We start from the raw sequence: 23,281 nt of genomic DNA on the forward strand, positions 1-23,281 counted from the left end.
AAATCGGAAAGGATGAGTAGTTATCGTCACGCAAACCCGAGTCGGACTCCGTCGGCTTGTTCTATATAATAAGGCGCGCCAAGTCTCCAACTCTCCCCATCTAATCTCCAGTTCTTGCACCCGCTCGTCCACCGTTCGCATACGCCGCGCTTGCTCGCATACGCCGACCCTACCCGCAGCCGGCCGGCCTGCCCGCAGCCGCTACCATGGCCAACGAGCAGAGCGGGCTTCCCCTGCGGAGGTGGAAGCCTTTCTACAGCGCTTTCCAGGCGATCGACGGCGCGATCGAGGCATGCGGCTACCCGCGCGCCGAGTATCGTGACGTGCGTGGCGAGATCGTCGTGCTGCTCCGCGGCGCCACGGATGACGGCGTGGCCGAGCAGCTCTGCGCCGTGCTCGACGACGTCATGGTCGAATCCCTCAAGACGCTGCTGGTCGCGCCCGTCCCGCACGACCTGCTGGCGTCCACCGAGCTGGCGAGGACCGTCGGCGCCCTCGGGAGCCACGGGTCGTCCCGGATCCGGAGCCTCGCGCGCGACGTCGTGCGCGGGTGGAGGGTAGCCGTCGAAGCCTCCTTCGCCACTGCTGTAGCGGTGAAGAAGAAACTCGACAATCTCTCTGCTGATCAGATCCCGCTCCCGCGCGCTGCCGTCGACGAGAAGAAGATGCTTCCCGCTGCTGCTGAGGTACACAACAAGAAGCCGCACGTACCACCAGCAAAGACGCTTCCTGCCGCTGCCGCCGCCGCCGAGGTGCACAGCAAGAGGCTACAAGTACCACCAGCAAAGATGCTTCCCACCGCCGAGGAACACAAGAAGCAGCATTATGTACCGCCAACAAAGACAATTCCGACCGCAGCAATTCTATCGAACCACCAGAAGAACATGAGTGAGACCAAGAAGTCGTCCGTCGCCGACAACGAGAAGATGGAGGCTACAAAACGCAAGCTACGGGAGGGTTACCAAAAAGCCGATGGAGTCAAGCGTCGGCGCAGCATCCAGACCATCAAGGAGGAGGAGGGGAAGCTGTTGGAGCAGAAGCAATGCAAGAAGGATGCGTCCCATCGTATGGAGAGGGGCCCAGTAGGATGTAGGACTAGGACCTCGTTAGGCGTCAGTCGTTCTAGGCCTCCTCCTTCTCACGTGCTTTAGGGCCGAATCTTGTTCTTAGGTAGTCATTATTTGTGCATTTTTAATGTTCTGTTTACGTGTAATGAGATAGAATCATCAGTCCCGAGACATAGCATATTTTATTCTGCTACTACCTGTCCAAGAGAAATTTTATCATATGAAATCGAGCCCATGTACAAAACTATTGAATAAAAGTCCATTCTCAATAAATCATTTAAAAAATAGAACTATCAAGTGCAAGGATTTGATTAGACGTTGTGACTTTTTATAATAAATTTGTCCACATCTCCCTTCGGACCCTAAGTTATATCATCTATTCTTTGTTTTTCTTAAGGTTTTCATAACTAGATTTATATTTTGATTTATATTTTTTAGATTCATTAGTTAAAGACATGATGTCGATAGTTGGATCTTGAAACACTAGCGTCTAGTAAGCTTATAAACATGCACAAACCGTGTGAAAAAGAATAATCAAATATTATAATTATTAAAGCATATTTGGAATTGAGGATTTTTTCGGTTTCCTGCATTTTTCCTATGAAAATGAACTGTTTTCTGTCAATTTCCTGTATGATTTCTCTAAAATTCTTGCATTTCAAAGGAGGCCTAAAAGATACACTAACAAAACAGGTGAATAAAAATTTAATAAATAACTTATACTCGTTGTTTGACACTAAGACGTTTGAATGGAAGACAAGACACGATGTGGGCTAGATAATAGAGTTATGACCTTGCACTGTGTAGGAAATATTTTGGGGCCCTTAGAAATTAGGGGCCCTATACAAGCACACCGGCCGCATACCCCATAATAGAGTTATGACCTTGCGCTGCGTAGGAAAAATTTTGGGGCCCTTAGAAATTAGGGGCCCTATACAAGCGCATCGGTCGCACACCCCTATGTCCGATCCTGACTTAAACGAACATGATTTAACGTTATCAATTAACTATTACTTTATAAATATGTGAATCAAATGATACCTAAATAGATCCTATATATTTCCTGACAGTTCAGCTCACTAGTTCAGACTAAAATTTCAACCGTCTACAAGAATCTAGCGTAGGAAGAAAGAGATGCAACTCGAATCAGCTGACATGCATGCTGTGTCCGCTGAATGCAAAATGTTACCTTGTTCGATGCATGCGCAGGACGAACATCTACATCAACCCACCGCCGGTGGCGCTGCCTTTGGGAGGCGGATACGGCTACGAGGGGTCGTTCTTCGGCGGCTACGAATACAGCTACGGGTGGTCGCCGTTCTTGTTCGCCCCCGGTCCGAGTGTGTCCGTCGGGGTAGGCGGTGGCTTCGACACACTCATTCTCTTCTTGGCGCTGGGCGCCATTGTCGGAGCTGTCAGGCGGTTCCTCAACCGGAACTACTACTAAGTTGCCAGTGCTGCCAGACCAGGCTAGCTATTGGATTTAGCGAAGGCCACCGACGACCTTCTCTGTGCGTGATACGGAGGGATTTGCTCTCGTGAAATCCTAGGAACAGTATATTGTCGTTCAGTGAAATAGTTAGGCACATTAGTTAGGGACACTTGCAAATAAACAACCAAATACTCCATGGAATGGAGAGCCATCGACTACAAAGTGCATTATCAAAATGGATTCAACTGTATTATCGCAAAAGGAATTCGAGAGGTTCATTCCAAGTGTGTGGTTACAAAGAATTCCAAAGAGAAAATATTTGATTGAGTGTTGGTGATCGACTGTTGAGTACAGGGTTTGGGTGGCAGCAGGCATTACAAAACCGGTCGAAAACCGGTAAACCGATCTAGTTTCTTGTTAACGGACCAGATCGATATCGATTTTCTAGCTGTTTTTTAAAAAAGAAATTATCCAAAACTTTGAAACTTTGAAAAAGGTTATAAAAATTGGAAAAATAAATAGACTACAATGACAATAAAAAATACATCTAAATGATTAATAGAAATGTATAAAATAAATGGAGATAAAAAAATTACTTTCAATGATGATTTCATGAGTTTTCCCATGCCTTGGAATTGAGTTGGCATGATTTCATATACAATACTTTATAATAAATATGATAAATTTCATGTGTCACACGACTTTTACAAATTAGATGATTAGTTCATTTTGATGCTACGAAGTGGTATTAAAATAAATTAGTTTCTATCTTTCTTTCCAAAATTTAAGTGACATATTTCTAATTAACTCTAACAAATATGGTGTTATATCATAAAAAGTGTGATGCGACACTCTAATATATAAAACGTCTCATAAAACTACTCCTGTGAATAGAGTAAGCTGATAACGATCCCATTTATTTTCTTTCGTATTACATCGTGATCACACATCCAAATACTTGTTTAACAGGCTATGCTTTAACCACTACGAAAAATCTAGCAAATTCATAACATCTATCGACGCATTAGACCATATCTAACATTTCATCTATATAGTCACGCAAAATACTGTTTTGTACTATTTGCAGATTGGAGTTTGAATATAGATATGAATATAGGTAAACTGTTGAAGATAGCCTTACATTTCACTTTATTCCATTCACATACACCTAGTGTTATATAAATTTTAGCAGAAATATGGAGTATGGAAAGATCAATGTGACCCGATTCCCGATTCTCCGCGAAGAATTCTTCCATTAGGGCTAGTTTGAGAACCTCATTTTTCAAGGGATTTCCATTTTCATAAGGAAAATTAGTTCATTTTCCCTAGGAAAATTGAAATCCCTCGGGAAAATGGATTTTCCATATTAGTCCTTAGGTGATGGGACCCGTTAAACTTACACGTGACGATGTTTTTATGTAATAGTTAATAATAAAAATAAATAACTACCTTGTCAAAGATCACTCATTATACAAATGTGTTTATTTTAATATATATATAATGATTTTATATTTGACAATGTGTATAAGTGACAATGCTTTGGATTAATAACATATGAAATATATTTTAATTATAATTTAAGCGGGACGAGGATCCCAATAGGGATTTATCCTCGTGGGGAAAGAAATGTCCCCTACAAATATTCGTGGAGATCTTTGTGGGAAAAAAATTTGTCGTGAAGACAGGGACGCATTAAAACCCGACGGGGAATTCGATTCCCATCCCTAGTCGGTGCCCTCGTCTTCCACCTCAGTCTCCCACTGGAAAATGCAAACTATTTTTCATACCGCTACAACAGTCCCACATTCTTCCGCACTTTCTAGCATAGGGTGGCCGACGGTTTGGCAGGGCACGGCGGCCTCACCGGAGAGGTAGGGAGCGGGACCGCGAGCGTTGCTAGACTATTGCACACTAAGGGGTTCCATCAAAACGACCGGAGGCAGCAAGTGGTCGGCGGGCCACGTAAGGGGATGGAGCAGTAGGCGTATAAGGTGAAAATTTGATCATTATAACTAGTTCTGTATTTTTTAGGGGTGCATCTGCACCCCCTAAACTCAATATAGCTTTGCCCCTGGAGCCTTGCTCGGGCGACTCGAAAGTTTTCCCGAGGCGACGGTCGAGCTTTCCCTGACTTATGCCACAGTTGGCGAAGTGGTCGCTTGCGGGATTCGCAGCGAGAAGGTAGCAGAGATCGAGCTCGGGCGAGGCGGAGATGGCACCCGAGGACGAGCTCAGCATCGGGCGAGATGGAGATTGCGCCCGAGGGCGAGCCCAGCGTCGGGCGAGACAGAAATTTGCGCCCAAGGCCCGATCTGCTTTTCCTGTTGTATTAGATGTCCCATCTGGAGATGACAGGCGGTGTGCGTGCACAGTGGCGCGACCGTAATCATGCTGTTGCGCCTGGACGCATTTGGACATGCACAAGTGCAAGTCAGTTGCTAGCATCGACACAACATCGGTGGGGCAACGCATAGTCATAGAAAAGGATGACATTGCGAGCGTGCAGAGCATATCATGATTGTATAGGGATGAAAGTGGATATCTAAATTATTAGGACAATTTAATATTTTAAAAGATCCATATGAAATTTGTTGTTGATTTTTTCTTATGCTATCAAGAACATGATCACAAACAAGAATAAAATGTTGTATAAATTATTTGATGTGTTATTTTCTCCCTGCAATGAAAAAGGTGAAAAATATTCGTATTTGTATATCTGACTTTGTATATGAATTTTATATCTATATTTGATAAGATATATGATAAAATTAAGTCTTACCTTTTATAAATCTTTATAAGCTAAATGCTAAAAACGTGAATACAAATTTGCATAGAGGATTCTATATCATATTTGTTCGTAATAAAAAAATTGATATTTGAATAATTATTTATTTCATCACTACAATTGCCTACTTGAAGAATGGCATCGCGCGACAAGATTTCCGTTCTGTTACGTATCGTGCATGGTGTTTTATTTGGGCTTTGGCCCGTTAAACTTAATTAGACTAATGAATCCATGTATAACTTTTTAAGTTTCACTCCCTGGTCCGAAAGAGACTATACTACTCAATGCATGTCCCCGTGTCTAGATCGATGCTAGTATCTATCAGTCTCTATCTATTCGTGTGCATGGCAACTGACAATGGCTAGCTAAGCTCTATATAACAAGGCGTGCCAATTCTCCTAGTCCCAGTTCAATCTATCTGCACCCACCCGTTCCGCTCGTCCACTGCTCGCACCCCCCTGACTCTACTCGTCGTCACCGGCTTGCCTACATCCGCCGCCGCTACCACGACACGAGGACAGCGGGCTTCCCCTGCGAAGGTGGAGGCCTTTCTTCCGCGCTTTCGAGGCCATCGTGGGTTCAAGAAACAATAAATTCGGAGTTACGATATGAATTTCGGAAGATTTTCGTGATTAAATAATAATAACTATATTCTATGTTGATTAATGTAAATCATATGAGAAAAGATATTAAGGAAATAGCTAATTCAACTTTAATCTAAGTTATAACTTGATTAAGGATTATATTTTAATCAAATTATAGATGGAACAATTTAGCTTTGTTTTAGAAAAGCTAATCTAGTAAACATGGGGCAAATCAATATTTAATTTTGAGGACATGTTAAATAGTAAAATAAGGTTTACTAAGGGGTAGATGACATTACTACAAAGATAACGCAACTTGAGCGGACTAAATCAGAGTTAATATGAAGAAAATATGGATTTTATAAGTTTGAAGGCTATTTTAATATTAATTTCATATTAAAGTCGAGTACCAATGACTTGTGAATTTCAGGGACTTGCTTGTGATCAGTTTCAGCAAAGAGGATCGCGGGTTGGTTTTATAAAACTCCGAGGGTTTCTTACGCAAGAACACCACAACCACATCGGTTGCATGCACCATGGACCATAGATCTGTAGACCAACAGTCCAGATTAAAAGCCCCTTAATGTTATGAACTGGTATTCAACACGGGCCACCGGATCAGGGATCCACGGTGTTGACGCTTTTTCGGAGCGCCAAATACTCAAGAAGAACCGGCAGCGGTGCTCTCTACACAGGGGCGGACGGTCCGCGCGCGGGGCCGGACGGTCCGCGGCCTGGTGCGAGGCGCGGTGGTATTCTCTGCGCAGGGGCGGACTGTCCGCGGCCTGGGGCCGGACGGTCCGCGGCCTGGTGCGCGGCTAGGGCTTCTCTGCCTGACGGCCGGACGGTCCGCGCCCTGGGGCCGGACGGTCCGCGCGTACGCAGAGGCGGCGGAAGTCGCCGGCGGCGCCTGGATCTCGCTCCCGGGAGGGACCCCGTCGGGGAGGAGAGATCCTAGGTGGTGTCTAGGCTCGGGTCGGCCGACCTAGACTCCTCTAATCGACGTAGAGCCGAAGAGAGACGAAGAATTTGGGGATTGGGAGGCTAAACCTAAACTAGACTAGAACTACTCCTAGGATAAAATGCGAATAAAAGTTGTATTGATTCGATTGTTGATTACAAATCGGCCGTAGACCTCTCTTTTTATAGAGGAGGGGGGCTGGACCCTTTACACGACTGGATTCCGAGCTAATTCCGCAAATCTATCCAACAAACATAGCACAAAACTCGGAACCCTAAACTGCTCTGCGCATGCGCGGACCGTCCGGCCCACAGGCGCGGACTGTCCGGACCGCGGACCGTCTGGCCTCAGGGCCGGACCGTCCGCCCGCTCAATTTGAGGCTCAACATATGCCCCCCTGCCTTTTGGTGGAGCTGAGCAAACCAAAAGCAACTAACTCGATGTGATTACATCGGTTCTTTTAGGCATCTTGCCACATACTAGGATGGTACTGTTTGAGGAAACGCCCATTCAAAGCCTTAGGCAAGTCCTTGCCTTGTAATGTTTGTAGTAAATAGGCGTTGCCAGACATCACCTGTTTTACTTTATAAGGACCTTCCCAGCTTGGTGACCATTTCCCGAACTTCCGGTCTTTATTCCTTAGAGGCAGAATGGTCTTCCACACCAGGTCCCCTACTTGAAATGATTTTGCTTTGACCTTCTTGTTGTAGGCCCTGGCTACCATGATCTTGTCCTTTTCTATTGCTCCCAAAGCTATCATCCTCTTGTCGGTCACCTCATCAATATTATCAATCATTGAATCATAATAATCAGTAGCAGTTAGATCATTTTGTCTGGCGAACCTGACAGCATTCAAACTTATTTCCACAGGCAACACTGCTTCCTGCCCATAGACAAGCTCAAAAGGAGATACTTTAGTAGCCCTATGTTTAGATATCCTATGAGCCCATAAAGCTTCAGACAAAATCTTATGCCAATGTTTAGGATTATCAGATATTTTCTTTTTTATCAAATTAATCAATGTCCTATTGCTAGACTCGGCCTGACCATTGGCCTGAGCATAATATGGAGATGAATTAAGCAGCTTAATTTTGTATAATTCAGCAAATTCACGTACCTCCTTTGACATAAAAGAAGTACCTTGATCTGTAGTTAAGGTATGGGGAATGCCGAATCTATGAATAATATGCTCAGTTATAAACTCGATTACCTCCTTGTGTGTCATGTTCTTTAGAGCAACGGCTTCAGTCCATTTGGTGAAGTAGTCAGTGGCAACTAACACAAACTGATGCCCCTTTGATGATGAAGGATGAATTTCTCCAATAAAGTCTAATCCCCATCCTCTGAACGGCCAAGGCTTAATAATAGGATGTAATTCGGCTGCAGGGACCAACTGTAGGTCGCCGAATTTTTGACACACTTGGCAACCCTTGTAGTACTTGAAACAATCAGCTATCATACTAGGCCAATAAAAACCGGACCTTCGCAACAACCACTTCATCTTTGGAGCTGATTGATGAGTACCACAAATCCCTTCATGTACTTCAGCCATGGCTAATATAGCATCATCTGGGCCCAAGCACTTAAGCAGGATGTCATTGACTGTTTGGCGGTAAAGTTCGTTACTCATCAAAACATACTTGAAAGCTGTTCGCCGAATGTTTTTATCTGTTTTGATATTGGGATTTCGTAAATAATTAAGTATAGGTGTCCTCCAATCTCTTGCATCGGCTTCATTGTCAGCCGAATCGATTAAGAGAACATCTCTGGTAACCTCGGACGGTCCGGCGCCATCATGCGGACGGTCCGCGACCTAGGAATTTGGCTCTGCACTGGTTATCAGATTTTCAGTTTTGTGAAACTTCCCTCTCTTTATCCGATAACCTGATGCATCTTGTGCCAAATCGTTAGCTCTATGATTCTCAACTCTAGAGATATGCCGAATACTGAATTCGTCAAAAGAATGAATTATGCTCCAACATTTCTCAAGGTAACTATTTAGAGTACCATCAAAACATTGATATTCTTCTAACACTTGTTGGACGACCAGCTGAGAATCACCAAATACCTTCACATGTTTTACTCCCATACCATTTAAAAGTTCTAAACCGAATAGGAGGGCCTCATATTCAGCTTGATTATTAGTGCAATAAGTTTTCAATCGGCTAGAGAAGTCAAAGGAGACATTACTTGGTGAAACAAGCACAATGCCAATTCCTTGCCCTTCATTGCAAACCGATCCATCAAAATAGAAAGTCCATGGAGTAATAGTGAGGTATGACATGTCTAGTTCATGAATATCATTAACCCGATGTTCTACAATGAAATCTGCTATGACTTGGCCTTTCATAGATTTCAATGGTTCATAGGCCAAGTCATACTCTATGAGTGCATAAGCCCACTTACCAATTCTACCACTCATAATTGGGTTATGCAACATGTATTTGATCACATCGGTTTGACCAGAAACAGTGCAATGACTAGACAGTAAATAACATCTACATTTGGTGCATGCAAAAAACAAGCATAAGCATAACTTTTCAATAAAAGTGTACCTTGTTTCAGCATCCACCAACCTTCGGCTTAGATATGCCACCACATGCTCCTTCCCCTCAGTTTCTTGTGTCAGAACAGCCCCAATGACCTTATCCTCAGCTGCAATGTATAATCGAAATGGTACTCCTGCTTGTGGTGCTTTTAATACGGGAGCCGAAGATAAGTATTTTTGATGAGATCAAATGCTTCTTGCTGTTCTGCCCCCCAAGCGAATTCGGCATCATTCTTAAGCCGAAGAATAGGGGTAAACACATCAATCTTCCCGGCTAGGTTAGAAATAAACCTTCGTAAATAATTCACCTTGCCGAGGAACCTCTGTACCTCGACTTTACAGGTCGGAGGCCCCACATTCCGAATAGACTTGATTCGGTCAGGGTCTATCTCTATACCATGTTCATGTATGACAAATCCTAAAAACTTACCAGCCGACACTCCAAAAGCACATTTACGTGGGTTCATTTTCAAACCATACTGACGCATTTTATCAAAGGCCTTACGCAAATCAGCTATATGAGAACTAAACTCAGCCGATTTGACTACAATATCATCAATGTAGACTTCCACAGTGTTTCCTAACAACTCATGGAAGATCAGATTCATAGCCCTCTGATAAGTAGCACCAGCATTTTTAAGACCAAATGTCATGACAACCCATTCAAATAAACCAATGAAGCCTGGACATATAAAGGCCGTTTTAGACGCATCTTCTTCGGCCATGAAAATCTGATTATATCCAGCATTACCATCAAGGAAGCTAATAATTCTATTTCCTGATGCATTATTGATTAATGTGTCGGCTATGGGCATGGGATATTCATCTTTAGGAGTTGCTTTATTTAAATTGCGAAAATCAATGCATACTCTAAGCTTACCTGACTCCTTCTTCTCCACCGGCACAATATTGGAGACCCACTCTGCGTATCTGCAAGGTCTAATAAAATTAGCTTCTAGCAGCCGGTGGATTTCGTTCTTGATTCGTGGGAGAAGATCTGGACGAAATGTTCTAGCTTTCTGCTTGAAAGGTCTGAAACCAGGCTTAATAGGCAGCCGATGTTCGACAATTTCTCGGCTTAGTCCAGGCATTTCAGTGTAATTCCAAGCAAAACAATCTGAATATTCCTTTAATAGACCGATCATCTCATTTCTAGAATCGGTCTCCAGGGTCTTGTTTACAAAAGTCGGCCTTGGAGTTTTACCATCTCCTATGTCAATCTCCTCCAAAGGATCGGCCGATGTAAACCCCTGTCCTAGTTTATCAAGATCTCTGAATTCCTCTATCATGTCCCCCACAGAGGAATCAGATGATCTTTGCGTGATGGCGGACTTTCCGGTCTCGAGGACCGGATCATCCGTAATACTGTCTTTTCGCTGTGGTAGATGTTCGGTCTTAAAGTCCGAACTCTTTTGTGAAAGACCAGACCATCCGGCCTTGGCGGCCGAACTGTCCGTGACCAAAGACTCATGAACTTTGTGTGTATTCATCATTTAACTTTATTTAGGATTTAGCCGATTCTCCATCGGCTCTAGCATTACAGGAATGAAACCTTTCTTATCTATACTTATGAATTGATAATCAGAAAAGTCTACTCCTGTGAGACATGTAGCAGTCTCATAAGTCCAGAGTACAGGGGCATCAGCCACAGCGATGCAGGCCGATACATCAGCATGTACTTGTTCTATGTCATCGCCTACCCATTGTATCAGCATTTGATGTAATGTAGAAGGTATACATTGATTGGCGTGAATCCAATCTCTGCCTAGGATTAAACTGTAATTTCCTTCTACATCAGCGACGAAGAATGCAGCAGCAAGGGTCTTAGTCCCGATGGTTAATTCAACGGACGTGACTCCCCTGGCTTTTGATCGAACTATCAGTTCCAACACCGCTGAGGGTCATGTTGGTCTTGACAAGTTCGTCATCTTGTTTACCTAATTTTCTGTATAATGAATAAGGCATTAGATTTACAGCCGCCCCTCCATCTACCAACATCTTAGCAATCGGTATCCCATCAATGTGGCCGCGCACGAAGAGCGGCTTTAAATGATTTACCGATTCTTTTGGTTTAGTAAAGGCGGCTTCTTTAGGACCAAAATCAAACTGGGCAACAACAGGTTCATCGTCGCCGATAATAGTACAATCGGCAGAAAATGTAATAATATTTACATCCATACCTGGGTGTTCTGGAGAAGCCTCGTAGTCAACCAGGTCTTCTCCCAGCAGGTCGTCCTCTTCCATAGATGTTGTCGTGTCATTGGAGGCTTCCTGGTGAACGGCGGACGGTCCGCGTGCGGTGGCCGGACGGTCCGCGCCTGGTGCAGGTTGTCCAGAGACTTCCTGGTGAGCGGCGGACGGTTCGCGCGTAGGGGCCGGACGGTCCGCGTTTGGTGCAGATTGACTTTCTATTTCTGTGGCCGTTTGTTTTTTTCTCAACGGCCTTCGGTCTCCATTTCTTTTGCGGTGGCGGGTATAATGGATGTGTGTCATTAAATGTCTTTTCCGCCTCTTTCTCCTGGCTCTCCTTTGCTCTTAGGCGCTGTAATTTTCTCTTTTGGGATCGTGTCAATCCCGCTGGGCACCATCGAGGCATGGAGTATTTTGGATCGGCTGTTTTGATGGTAGCCGTATCCTTTTCGGTTGTATTGGCCGATTCGCCGAAAATCATCGGCCCTTTATTGTCTCCCTGTATGACAACATCTGCGGTGCCTATTTTGATGATGTCCCTTTTTGTTGTTTTTTGAGTTGCTGCAGGCATATGCCCCCCTGCCGGATTGGTCGGCCTTGAAGGCCGAGTAGTCCGGCAATCCTGTTGGGTTTGTGCCTGGTGACCGGATTGAGCAGTGCTCAATTGGTCTTGTACTGGTGGCGTCAACCTGTTGAAGACAGATGTTTGGGGTGCCCCCCAGGCGGGGTACTGTGGCATCCCAAATGGATATGGTGGCATGCCCCACATTTGAATTGGGACATATGGCGGAGGTAAATATGTGTACGGATATGGCATAGGTGAATATGGAGGTGGAGGTGTCCATGCAGGTATGTTAGGTCTTACTAGTATAGTATGACCTTTCATTTCTTCCGATTGGTGGGGTGGTCCAATCGGCCTGACCTGGCGCTGCTCATGAATGGGTGAGCGGGGTCGCTTTGCTGGCCGGTCACTGGGGCCGGCCTTCTTTTTTACGTATTTAGACAATAATTGATCAAAAGTTGGGTCGGCTTTAACCAACCGACCAGCTGCTTTAAATGTATTTGTTTTCCACGTACCTATCTCTGGTCGTCGTGGTTTGAAAGTACGTGGACGTTGTGAATCCTGAGTACGGCCGGACCGTCCGCCGGAGCTCTCCGGACCGTCCGGTGGAGTCCCGGACCGTCCGCGCCTACGTGCCGGACCGTCCGGGATACGCAGCACGGGCTCCTGCATCTGTCTCCCTGTCTGCGCTTGCCCCCGGTACTGGAGGCTGTGATGGTCACCTTTAGGGTCTCCCCTCCATCGGGAGTCTTCTCGGCCACCACTTTCCTGCAAGAAACTTTACGATCCCCATCGGCCTCTTTAGCATTGCCGATGATTGTCTCTTTGCCTTTATCGGCTGTGTTTGGCCGAACTAGGACTTTCTTGCCCTCGAAGTCAATCATGTTCATCGGAAAGGGCTCTGTATCCACCTGCATTTCCTGAAATTTCAATCGTCCTTCGTTAATGGCCGATTGAATCTGTCGACGGAATACATTACAATCATTAGTGGCATGAGAAAATGAGTTATGCCACTTGCAGTACGCACGACGTTTTAGCTCGTCGGCGGATGGAACAGTGTGATTTATTTTAATATTACCATTTTTGAGTAATTCATCAAATATTCTATCACACTTACCAACATTAAATGTAAACTTAACCTCCTCTTGTCGTTTCTTTTGAACCGGCTGTAAGGAGGCACAAGCCGAAGATTTGGCCTGTTTTGGCCAAACCATTTCAGCAGCGTACACTTCTGCTGACTCGTCATCTGAGCTACTTTGGTCGCATTCTACTATATGTACGTTGTGACGTATTGTTTTAGCCGTTTCTTTGCTCCGGCTTTCGCAAGCCAAAGCTCTCTGGTGTAACTGTGCTAGTGTAAAAAATTGGATGCCTTCTAGTCTTTCTTTTAAATAATATCGTAGACCATTAAAGGCTAATCCTACTAGCTGTTTTTCTGCTAAATGAATTTGAAAGCATCGGTTTCTTGTATCTCGGAATCTCCGGATGTAATCATTAACCGATTCATCTTTTGCCTGTCGCAACGACACTAAATCTACCAAATCCAACTCATAGTCACCGGAGAAAAAATGATCATGAAATTTTTGTTCTAAATCCCCCCATGATGAAATGGAATTAGGAGGTAAAGTGGCGTACCATGCAAACGCAGTTCCTGTCAAAGATAACGAAAATAAACGTACGCGAAATGCCTCTGTGTCGGCCAACTCTCCTAATTGTGCTAAAAATTGGCCTATGTGTTCACGTGTGTTCTTCCCTTGATCACCCAAAAATTTTGTGAATTCGGGTATCCTGGTTCCCTGTGGGTATGGGTGGTGATCAAATCGGCTATCGTAAGGTTTCCGATATGATTGCCCCCCAGGGACCATGCTTACTCCGAGCTTATCTCGGAACGCCCCGGCTATTTCTTCCCTTACTATATCAATGGCAGCCGGTGCGAGACCACCGGCTCTCTGGTCAAACATAGGTGGGGTTGGCTGGATATTAGCATGTTGTCTTTCCCCCCATTGGTTTGAGTTACGTGTTGCATTTCCATTTGCTCTATATGGCTCATATGTTTGATCGTTTCTTTCCGGCCTTCTAGGTGGGGCCAGAAAGCTTTCCTGGGCTTTGGATCCTGAATTAATGGGCTGGTGCATTGCATAGTGTGATGGGAAGTGTTGCTGGGACGGGTGAGGATTCAGGTAGCAATCCTCCTCAAAAAGGTCATGCGCGGACTGTCCGGTCATTGGCCCGAACCGTCCGTGATTATGTGCGGACCGTCCGTCGTTGTACGCGGATGGTCCGACTGGGTAGTTTAGATTCTGTGTCGTGTGTGGTGGTTCGGGCACATATCTAGGTAACTCATTAAAAATAGGCCCGACTGTTGTTGGCCCGGACGGTCCGCGCTCACGTGCGGACGGTCCGGGCATGTGCAGATCGGCTGGTTTGCTGCCGATTTGCGGTTGCTTAGGGTATGTGTCCATCGGCATCCCATAAAGGGGTTGTGACTGGTCGTGACAACCTGTAGCCGATGTGTTACACGCGTTATCTCCTAACTCAACCTCGTGCGAAGGAAAATTTGCGGTACTAGATTTATCAAATGCACGTACTAGTCTCTTAAGATCGCTTTGCATATCCCCTATGATGTTCTGCATTTGTTCCCGCTGATCTTCTACATAATTTCTAAGAGATTGCAGATCGTTGGTATTACTTACATTGGGGATATCTGGCGTGGGTTGGAGCGAAGCCGGATCCGTCGCCCGATGTCGGACGATCTTGTTGTTCCTGTCCACTTTGAAGTTGGCCAAGAACTTTGCTTTCGCCTCCTGGATCATCCGCTCCTTGTGCTCCTCGAACTGGAGCTGCTCGTCAGCCGACAAGGTTTCCCAAGTCGGCTCTATGATGTTGCTTGGAGAAATATCAGAGCTATCCCTTGAACCGGCCATTGAGGGCCGATTTGATGAGCTTAGATGTGTTTTCCCCAGCGGAGTCGCCAAAAAGTATGTTGACGCTTTTTCGGAGCGCCAAATACTCAAGAAGAACCGGCGGCGGTGCTCTCTGCACAGGGGCGGACGGTCCGCGCGCGGGGCCGGACGGTCCGCGGCCTGGTGCGAGGCGCGGTGGTATTCTCTGCGCAGGGGCGGACTGTCCGCGGCCTGGGGCCGGACGGTCCGCGGCCTGGTGCGCGGCTAGGGCTTCTCTGCGTGACGGCCGGACGGTCCGCGCCCTGGGGCCGGACGGTCCGCGCGTACGCAGAGGCGGCGGAAGTCGCCGGCGGCGCCTGGATCTCGCTCCCGGGAGGGACCCGTCGGGGAGGAGAGATCCTAGGTGGTGTCTAGGCTCGGGCCGGCCGACCTAGACTCCTCTAATCGACGTAGAGCCGAAGAGAGACGAAGAATTTGGGGATTGGGAGGCTAAACCTAAACTAGACTAGAACTACTCCTAGGATAAAATGCGAATAAAAGTTGTATTGATTCGATTGTTGATTACAAATCGGCCGTAGACCTCTCTTTTTATAGAGGAGGGGGGCTGGACCCTTTACACGACTGGATTCCGAGCTAATTCCGCAAATCTATCCAACAAACATAGCACAAAACTCGGAACCCTAAACTGCTCTGCGCATGCGCGGACCGTCCGGCCCACAGGCGCGGACTGTCCGGACCGCGGACCGTCTGGCCTCAGGGCCGGACCGTCCGCCCGCTCAATTTGAGGCTCAACACACGGCTCATAATACGATCGCGCGTTGATCACATCTGAGCCCTTGGATCATCGATCATGATTTAATTAACTGAAGGGTTTTTCATCCTTCTAATCTACACTGCCCACGATGGAATCAACGGTCCGAAGACCCTCATCCCACAGCCGAGCAGAGCGGCATCGCGCACCAACGAGGCGGCGGCGCCATCGCCGGAGTTGATGCTCCCGCGCGCTGATGCCCTAACACAGTCGCGGATAAGCCGGTATGAAGCGGAGAGGATCATGAATCGGGTGTAGGGATCCTTACTCGAAACTGTGGTGGTGGTTGCACGGCTCACGTCATGAGGTGGCACACGGCGGAGGAAATGCTCCGTTGAGCAATTTTGAGGTCCCCTAGCATCAACTCCACCCCGGTGAAGCTTTGAACGCACGTGGAGAGCTCGGGCGACACTCCTTGGCTTGTTGCCGAGATCCCTTTTGACAATGCAACACGCGCAGCGGCGTTCTCCGCTCTTCCTCCCTACGTCGGTGGCACCGTCGGTGTAAACTAGCTTCCCGATGAGGACTGTCGCGTCCAGGGCTGGCGAGGCTGCCTAGCGACGAATGAAGGGGGTGGGGGGGTATGCGATGCCTGGGGCCGTTTATATCTACATCAGAGATTCATGGTAGAGGAGATAAGGTAGCATGGACACGAGTTTGTTGGGAGTTTGTTGTATCGGAGAAGGGATGAGGACGACGCTGGACAGACATGCCCACCTGGCGGCAACACAAGATAGAGGACACTGGGGTTACGACTTTTCATGAATGCGCCTCTGCGGCGGGGTTCGAGTTGGGCCGATAGGTGGCCCATGTGGGCATGCGTCACGTGGGGTGGGAAAGGGACTGGGCCATGAATCTAAGTGGCTCGATTAGGTAAGTTGGTTTCGTTTTGTTTTTTTTCTATTTGTTAAGTTGGTTTCGTTTTGTTTTTTTCTATTTGTTCTTTTATCAGTTTTTTAAATTCACATAAAAATCCAAACTCCAAATTTATGTTCAAATGCAACAATCCAAAATCTCGGCATGAATGCAAATTATATATATTTATATATTTATATATTTATATTAATTATTTTATTCCTTTGTTTAGGCAAGGGCTCAGAATATGCCATACACACATTTTGTTTCATTTTAGGAAAATATTACTTTTGAGTATGTGATCAAATTTGAAGTTAACAACCATAAAGAAATGAATGTCCATTACCTTACTTATATAGGGGAAAATATATAATCTTTACTAGGGATTCTTTTACTTAAAATACTTTTAAAAAGTGTTAAAGGTTACAAAGGAAATAATGAATAGAATGAAAATCTTTCTTCTAGTTATTGCTTTCAACTTAAACTTTAGTTTTAGGATTTGAATCTAAATTTTGAACTACCCATTTTTTTTACATTACTATTGACTTAATTTAGAAAAATGTAATTTATAGAGAAAGTAATTTATTATTGAAAGCCATTTTAACTCAATCTTTTGAAGAAACGTTTATAAATCCCAAAAATAGAATTTTGGGTGTTACAAGGAGTCAAGCAACACGAGTAAGGATGTATTTCTGTGAACATATATTATTTTTTATTGAGGTTGTTCGGTCATGTATGAGATTGTTAGATTATGTTTTCTGAACCCATATACAACAGGTGAATAATAATATCAGTCGTACATCAGTTGTTCCTAAAGTTGGAATGACTTTTGATTCAGAGGACACCGCTTATGACATGTACAATAACTATGCTGGCGGGATCAGATTCACCATTAGAAAGAGCACGACAAGACACTTGCTAGATTATGTATTCCTTAACACTAGTCATCACCTTTTTTATGGCATATTTAACTCACTGTTGCTAAACATCTTGGGCATGTTATTCAGAAGCATCATCGAAAGTTTATGCCTGATTTTAAGAGTTGTCTATATGAAGAAAGATCAAAGATTTACTTCAATAAAAAGAGGCATGACTTGTTGAGGGAGTACAATCTTGAGGATAATGTATGGATGTCAAACCTAAATGAGTTGAGGGATGAATAAAGTTGTCAATAAAAGATTTCATAGGAAATTGGGTCTTTCGGAGCTCCTCATAGAATGTGAGAAGGTATTTGCTAGTCTTCGTGCAAATGAGGTGAATGCATATTTTCATTCACGACAAAAGATTCTGGCTACTTATAGCCCAAATTACCTATGTTGAAGACTGCGACCGAATCATATACAAGGATAATATTTTTAGAGTTTGAGACAGAATTTAAGGATCAATTTTTATTAACCGGCCAATTGTTGCACGACGAGGGGTCAATATTGACATACATGGTTACACAAATGCAATCTTCTCTTGGAGCATTAGTTTGATTTTACACTGCAGATATGACAATCAGTTGTTTGTGTAGAAAGTTCGAATCTATAGGTATATCATGCAAGCATGCCCTTAAAGTCTTTAACATAAAAGATATTTTGTTTTTGCCATCACAATATATACTGAATAATAAATGATCAACCATATCCCACGAAAAGAGAAAAGGGAAGAAAAAGAAAAGTGGCACTGACAAAGGTACTTATTGATCCTACTAATTCTATCAAAAGAATCATTATTATGTGGCCTGCTTTTTTATTTATTGATTGGTTTAAGTTATATTACTAATTGTAGGAGAGTATTGTCATACCCGAATTTAAGGAACAAAGCCGGGTGCATCTCATATATGCGCTAGAGAAGACAACACATATAATAACAGAGTGCATAGAGATAAATTTCATAATTATCATAAATGTACTTATTACATAGCGGAAGTCTTACAAAAATAAATAATAAAATAAATCAAACTAAATATTAATTTCCTGGCGCCGCAAAGCTGACTGGGAGACGCCACCTAGATCAAGTCGAATGCCTCAGTGTTAGGCGGCTCCTCTTCGACCACCTGTTCTTCTCCTGTGAGGGGGTGTGAGACAGCAAGAGTGAGCTCACATACATTCATAGCTCAACAAGTTGTGGGGAATAATGTGCATGAACTCACCCAAAGGTGGGAGTTCATGTGAAGTGTAAGGCTGATCAATAAAATAAAGGTTGAACTTGAAGCTGAGCATTGCTTTTATAAGTTGGTCAAAATTTTATTAGCAATTACTAAGTATAAGTAAATACCAAACCTTAGTAATAATAAGTAAAAGTAATAATAAAATAATCCCAATGCGATGAATAATGATAAATTGAGTTTTAATTCCATAGATTAATCATGTGAGGGTCCGAGCTGCTCATGACCGTGAGCACGACTAGTATACCAGTTTTACACTCTGCAGAGGTTGCACATCTTTACCCACAAGTCATGTTACCCATCTACCAAGAGACGGCCAATCCCATACACCTCTACCGAGGAGGCGAGGCAGGGATCCCTTGCCTGACCGCCATCACAGCAAAATCAACCAAGGACCTCCCTACACTAACCACTCCCCTACTACCCTTGCCCCTATCGGGTAAGGTAGTCATCCACTAGATTTCCTGGTTAATCAGCCAAGGGCATCCCATACTACCCTTGTGGTAGCACTGTTTTCCCTGGTGGTCGCTCCATGTTCCCCTTAACATAATGATATTAACATGAATAGTAACAATAAACAGAGAATGAAAGTGTAATCATGAATAATGTATCTCCATTCCCAGAACCACAATAAGCAATAGCAAGCACTACCCAAAAATATTCAGTGGCAAAACAAGGTATAAAGATAGCCAAAACTTGGGTAACCTATTGGATCCCATCAAAATTAACCTATGCAGATCATTATGATTCATAAGAAACATGGCTGGGTAAAAATAAGTGATCAAGGGCACAACTTGCCTTCAATGAGCTCCTGCTCAGCAACTTCTATCTGCTGGACCTCAGGATCCACAGTAGCTTGCTCGTCTACTCGCATCAACACAATACATGCATTGTATAGCAAAATTAACATCAGACCAACATGTAAATAAAATACACAATAATAATCTACACACTAAAATACGATCCTAGAAACATGAATCATAAATTTTGGAGTTATAGATTTTAAGATATGAATTTCCAAAGGTTTTACGTATTTAATACAAGGTTAAGTGAGAGATAAAATTAAATGTGTCTTTCATGGCAAAACAGTGACACTAATGGATAAACAATAATATTATAAAATTATAGAAATTAGAATGGGTTAATTTGGACTAAGTATGCATTTTATATGAATTAAACAAATTACAGCCAATATTTTCATATTAAAGATCCATTTCTAATTAATATTCTCTGATTTTATAACACCTTGGACTGGGCGCCAATTACCAGAGACAGTAGGGGGGCTTGGCGCAAGTAAACCCTAGACTCATACTGCACCGTGGTTGGACTGCGGGTTGAAACCGAGAAAACCTAGGGTTTCTTATACAAATGTAACAGTCGAAGGGGTATCGGCCGATTACAGCTGTCCGATCTGAAACGAGGCGCCTAGATTAGATCGGTCGAGGTCCCGCTCCCACTTCCCCAACCACCGTTGGATCGGGGATCCACGTCTAGGATCTGACCAGAGCTATTATAAACTAATACTTGCTTACAACCGCCCGATCCGCGATCAACGGTACAACTCAAATGCGGTGAAGGGGTATTGCAATTTCTAATCTAAGTCGTCTAGAACTGATCCGGCGGTCAATCCGCCCCGCCCCAGACACTGCTCAAACTCCGGCGGCGCACAGACCAGTGATGGCGGCACCATTGCCGGAGCATGCGTCACCAGCGATTGCCGCCCCTAAACTCTACTCCGATCGCAGAAGTACGAAGCGATAACTGTAGGGCATTGCGTAGGACGCTACTCACCACGATTTGAAGAGGCGAACTTAGCTCCCCACGGCGCACGGCGGAAACCGAAGTTCGACGTGCAATTACACGCGTTTCGGTGGGGTTCGACTCGAATTGAGGGCACAGACGGCTTTCCCAGACGAAGGCGATCTTCCAGGACAACGCTGAGGACAGACAACGCGCGGTGATGAGATTCACCGACGGCGGCTTCTTCCCGGGTGGACACGACGTTGGCTTGCAGTGGGGTTAGTGGCGGTCGTGAGGGCAAGAATGATGGGAGAACTATGCGTGCCCGGGGGTCATGGCACTATAAGGGCGCGTACGTGGTCAGCGCTTCAACGCCCGGGGCCGGATTCCGTGATTTTTGCCGCAGCGGCGACCCGCCATGCGCGCGAGATGGCGTGATGGAGGCGAGCGGGTCTTGCGGCTGGTGCATGGGCCCCGCGTGACAGCGAGCGTGCGATGGCGCCCAAATAGCTGACATGCGGGCCAGGTTCATCAGCGAAAGACGCGAGCGCGAGGGAGGGGTGGCTGGCCAGTGGGGCCAGCGCAACAGCGAAACAGCATCCACGCGAGGGGGAGGAAGCTGACACATGGGCCCATGGTGTCGGCGCCAGGCTTCTGGTGTTGGGCTGCGCGGTGTGCTGGGCCAGAAGTGGAGTCAGTCGGCCCATGTAGCTTTTTATTCTTTTCTTTTTATCTTTTCTTTTCTTTTCTCTATTTCTAAGTTCAATTTGAATTCAAACTTGTGCCAAATTTATTCTCTATTATTTTTGTGAAATTAAGAAGTACCAATTCTGAAAATAAAATTTTTCTTTATATTATATACTCTCCTTTCTTTTCTCCCCTTTTTCCTTTAATTCTTCACCTCATCATCATTATTATATTTTTATCCATTTTATTATTATTGTATTAAATGCACAAACAAAACTCCAATATGATGCAATGGTTTATTTGTGTCTTAGTAAAGTTTTACTCATTTTTAAACATGATCAGTCACATGTGATGATAGGTAATGGTCACCAAACATTGAGATCAACTCTATTTTTATTGTTTACATATTTGGGTATTACAAATCATACCCCCCTTAACAAGAATCTTGTCCTCGAGATTTAGGAAGGACTAGGGAAAAGACGGGGAAAATCTATTCGTAGCTCTTCTTCTCTTTCCCATGTAGCCTCATCCTATCCATGATGAATCCATTGCACTTTGCACATTTTTATTCATTTTACTTCTTGTGACTCGAGTCAGTGTATCGAGAATCTTGATAGGATATTCTGCATAAGTCAGATCATCTTGAACACTAAGGTCCTCCATTGGTAGCTGCTCTTGAGGTACCCTGAGACACTTCTTCAATTGTGATACATGGAAGACATCATGTACATCCGCAAGATGATCAGGTAGTTCCAGTTGATATGCAACTTCTCCCACTCGCTTTAAGATCAAGAAGGGTCCAATAAAGCGAGGGGACAACTTTCCTTTGACTTTAAATCTTCGCATACCCCGGAGTGGTCACACCTTCAAATAGACATGATCACCCTCCTTAAACTCTACCAGTCTTCTCCGGGTATCAGCATAGCTTTTCTGCCTTGACTGCGCAGTTCTCAAATTCTCCCTAATTTGATGGACTTGTTCCTCTGCCTCTTGTATAATCTCTGGTCCAAAGAATTGCCTTTCACCAATTTGATCCCAATACAATGGAGTCCTGCACTTTCTGCCATACAAACCTCAAACGGGGACATTTTCAAACTGGCCTGGTAGCTATTATTGTAAGAGAACTCTGCATATGGTAAACTCTTATCCCAACTACCACCATGTTTAAGAGCACTAGCTCTTAACATATCTTCTAGTACTTGGTTGGTTCTCTCGGACTGCCCATCAGTTTGGGGATGGTAGGCCGAACTAAAATTCAATCTTGTATCCAAGGACCCGTGCAACTTCTTCCAATACCGAGAAGTAAACTGTGATTCCCAGTCTGACACAATCTTCTTTGGCACACCATGTAAGCATACAATATGTGTCATGTACAATTCTGCTAGCTTGGCTCCTGAATACGTTGTCTTCACTGGAATAAAGTGGGCTACTTTAGTTAGCCTGTCCACAATCACCCATATAGAGTCATACCCAGCAGATGTGCGGGGTAATCCCACAATGAAGTCCATGCCAATCTCTTCCCATTTCCACTCAGGTATCTTAAGCGGGTGCAGTAAACCAGCAGGTCTTTGATGTTCCACTTTCACCCTCTGGCAAACATCACATAGTGCAACATGTGAAGCAATGTCCTTCTTTAATCCATACCACCAATACTTCTGCTTCAGGTCCTGGTACATCTTAGTACTACTAGGGTGGATAGAATAAACTGAGTCATGTGCCTCCTTCAATATGGTTTCACGAAGACTATCGATATCAGGAACACAAATCCGATTCTTGAACCATATCGTGCCCTGCTCATCTTCCGTGAAATTTGGGCCTCTACCGTCTGTTATCAGATCCTTGATCTCCTGAATTTTGGCATCACCGATATGACCCTTTCGTATTTCTTGCCCTAAGGTAGGTTCCAATTCGATGGTAATTCCTTCAGTATGAGCAACTATCCCCAGATTGAGCCTCTCAAAATCTTCTGCTAACTCATCGGGTAACTGGGTGACAATAGCTGCA

At 44.6% G+C, this 23,281-nt stretch overlaps 2 protein-coding genes across 2 annotated transcripts in view; both read left to right on the forward strand.

The window, feature by feature from the left end:
• The first annotated feature begins 116 nt into the window (after positions 1–116).
• On the forward strand, positions 117–1,292 carry LOC118472214 (uncharacterized). The gene has a single exon (XM_035960022.1). The coding sequence runs from the start codon at positions 207–209 to the stop codon at positions 1,149–1,151; it is 945 nt and encodes a 314-aa protein (XP_035815915.1). The 5' UTR covers positions 117–206; the 3' UTR covers positions 1,152–1,292.
• A 976-nt stretch (positions 1,293–2,268) lies between these two features.
• LOC103631217 (uncharacterized) overlaps positions 2,269–23,281 on the forward strand; it is a 38,882-nt gene continuing 17,869 nt past the window's right edge. The window contains exons 1-2 of the mRNA XM_020540007.2: positions 2,269–2,489; positions 5,806–5,856. Of these exons, the coding sequence (XP_020395596.2) occupies positions 2,269–2,489; positions 5,806–5,856 (272 nt within the window). The remainder of the gene's footprint in view (positions 2,490–5,805; positions 5,857–23,281) is intronic.

The sequence above is a fragment of the Zea mays genome, chromosome 6 (genome assembly GCF_902167145.1).
Source record: "Zea mays cultivar B73 chromosome 6, Zm-B73-REFERENCE-NAM-5.0, whole genome shotgun sequence".
Classification (NCBI taxonomy): Eukaryota; Viridiplantae; Streptophyta; class Magnoliopsida; order Poales; family Poaceae; genus Zea; species Zea mays.

What these genes read in the sequence shown, in the direction of transcription:
- LOC118472214 (XM_035960022.1), top strand. Translation starts at nt 207, where the DNA reads ATGGCCAACGAGCAGAGCGGGCTTCCCCTGCGGAGGTGGAAGCCTTTC.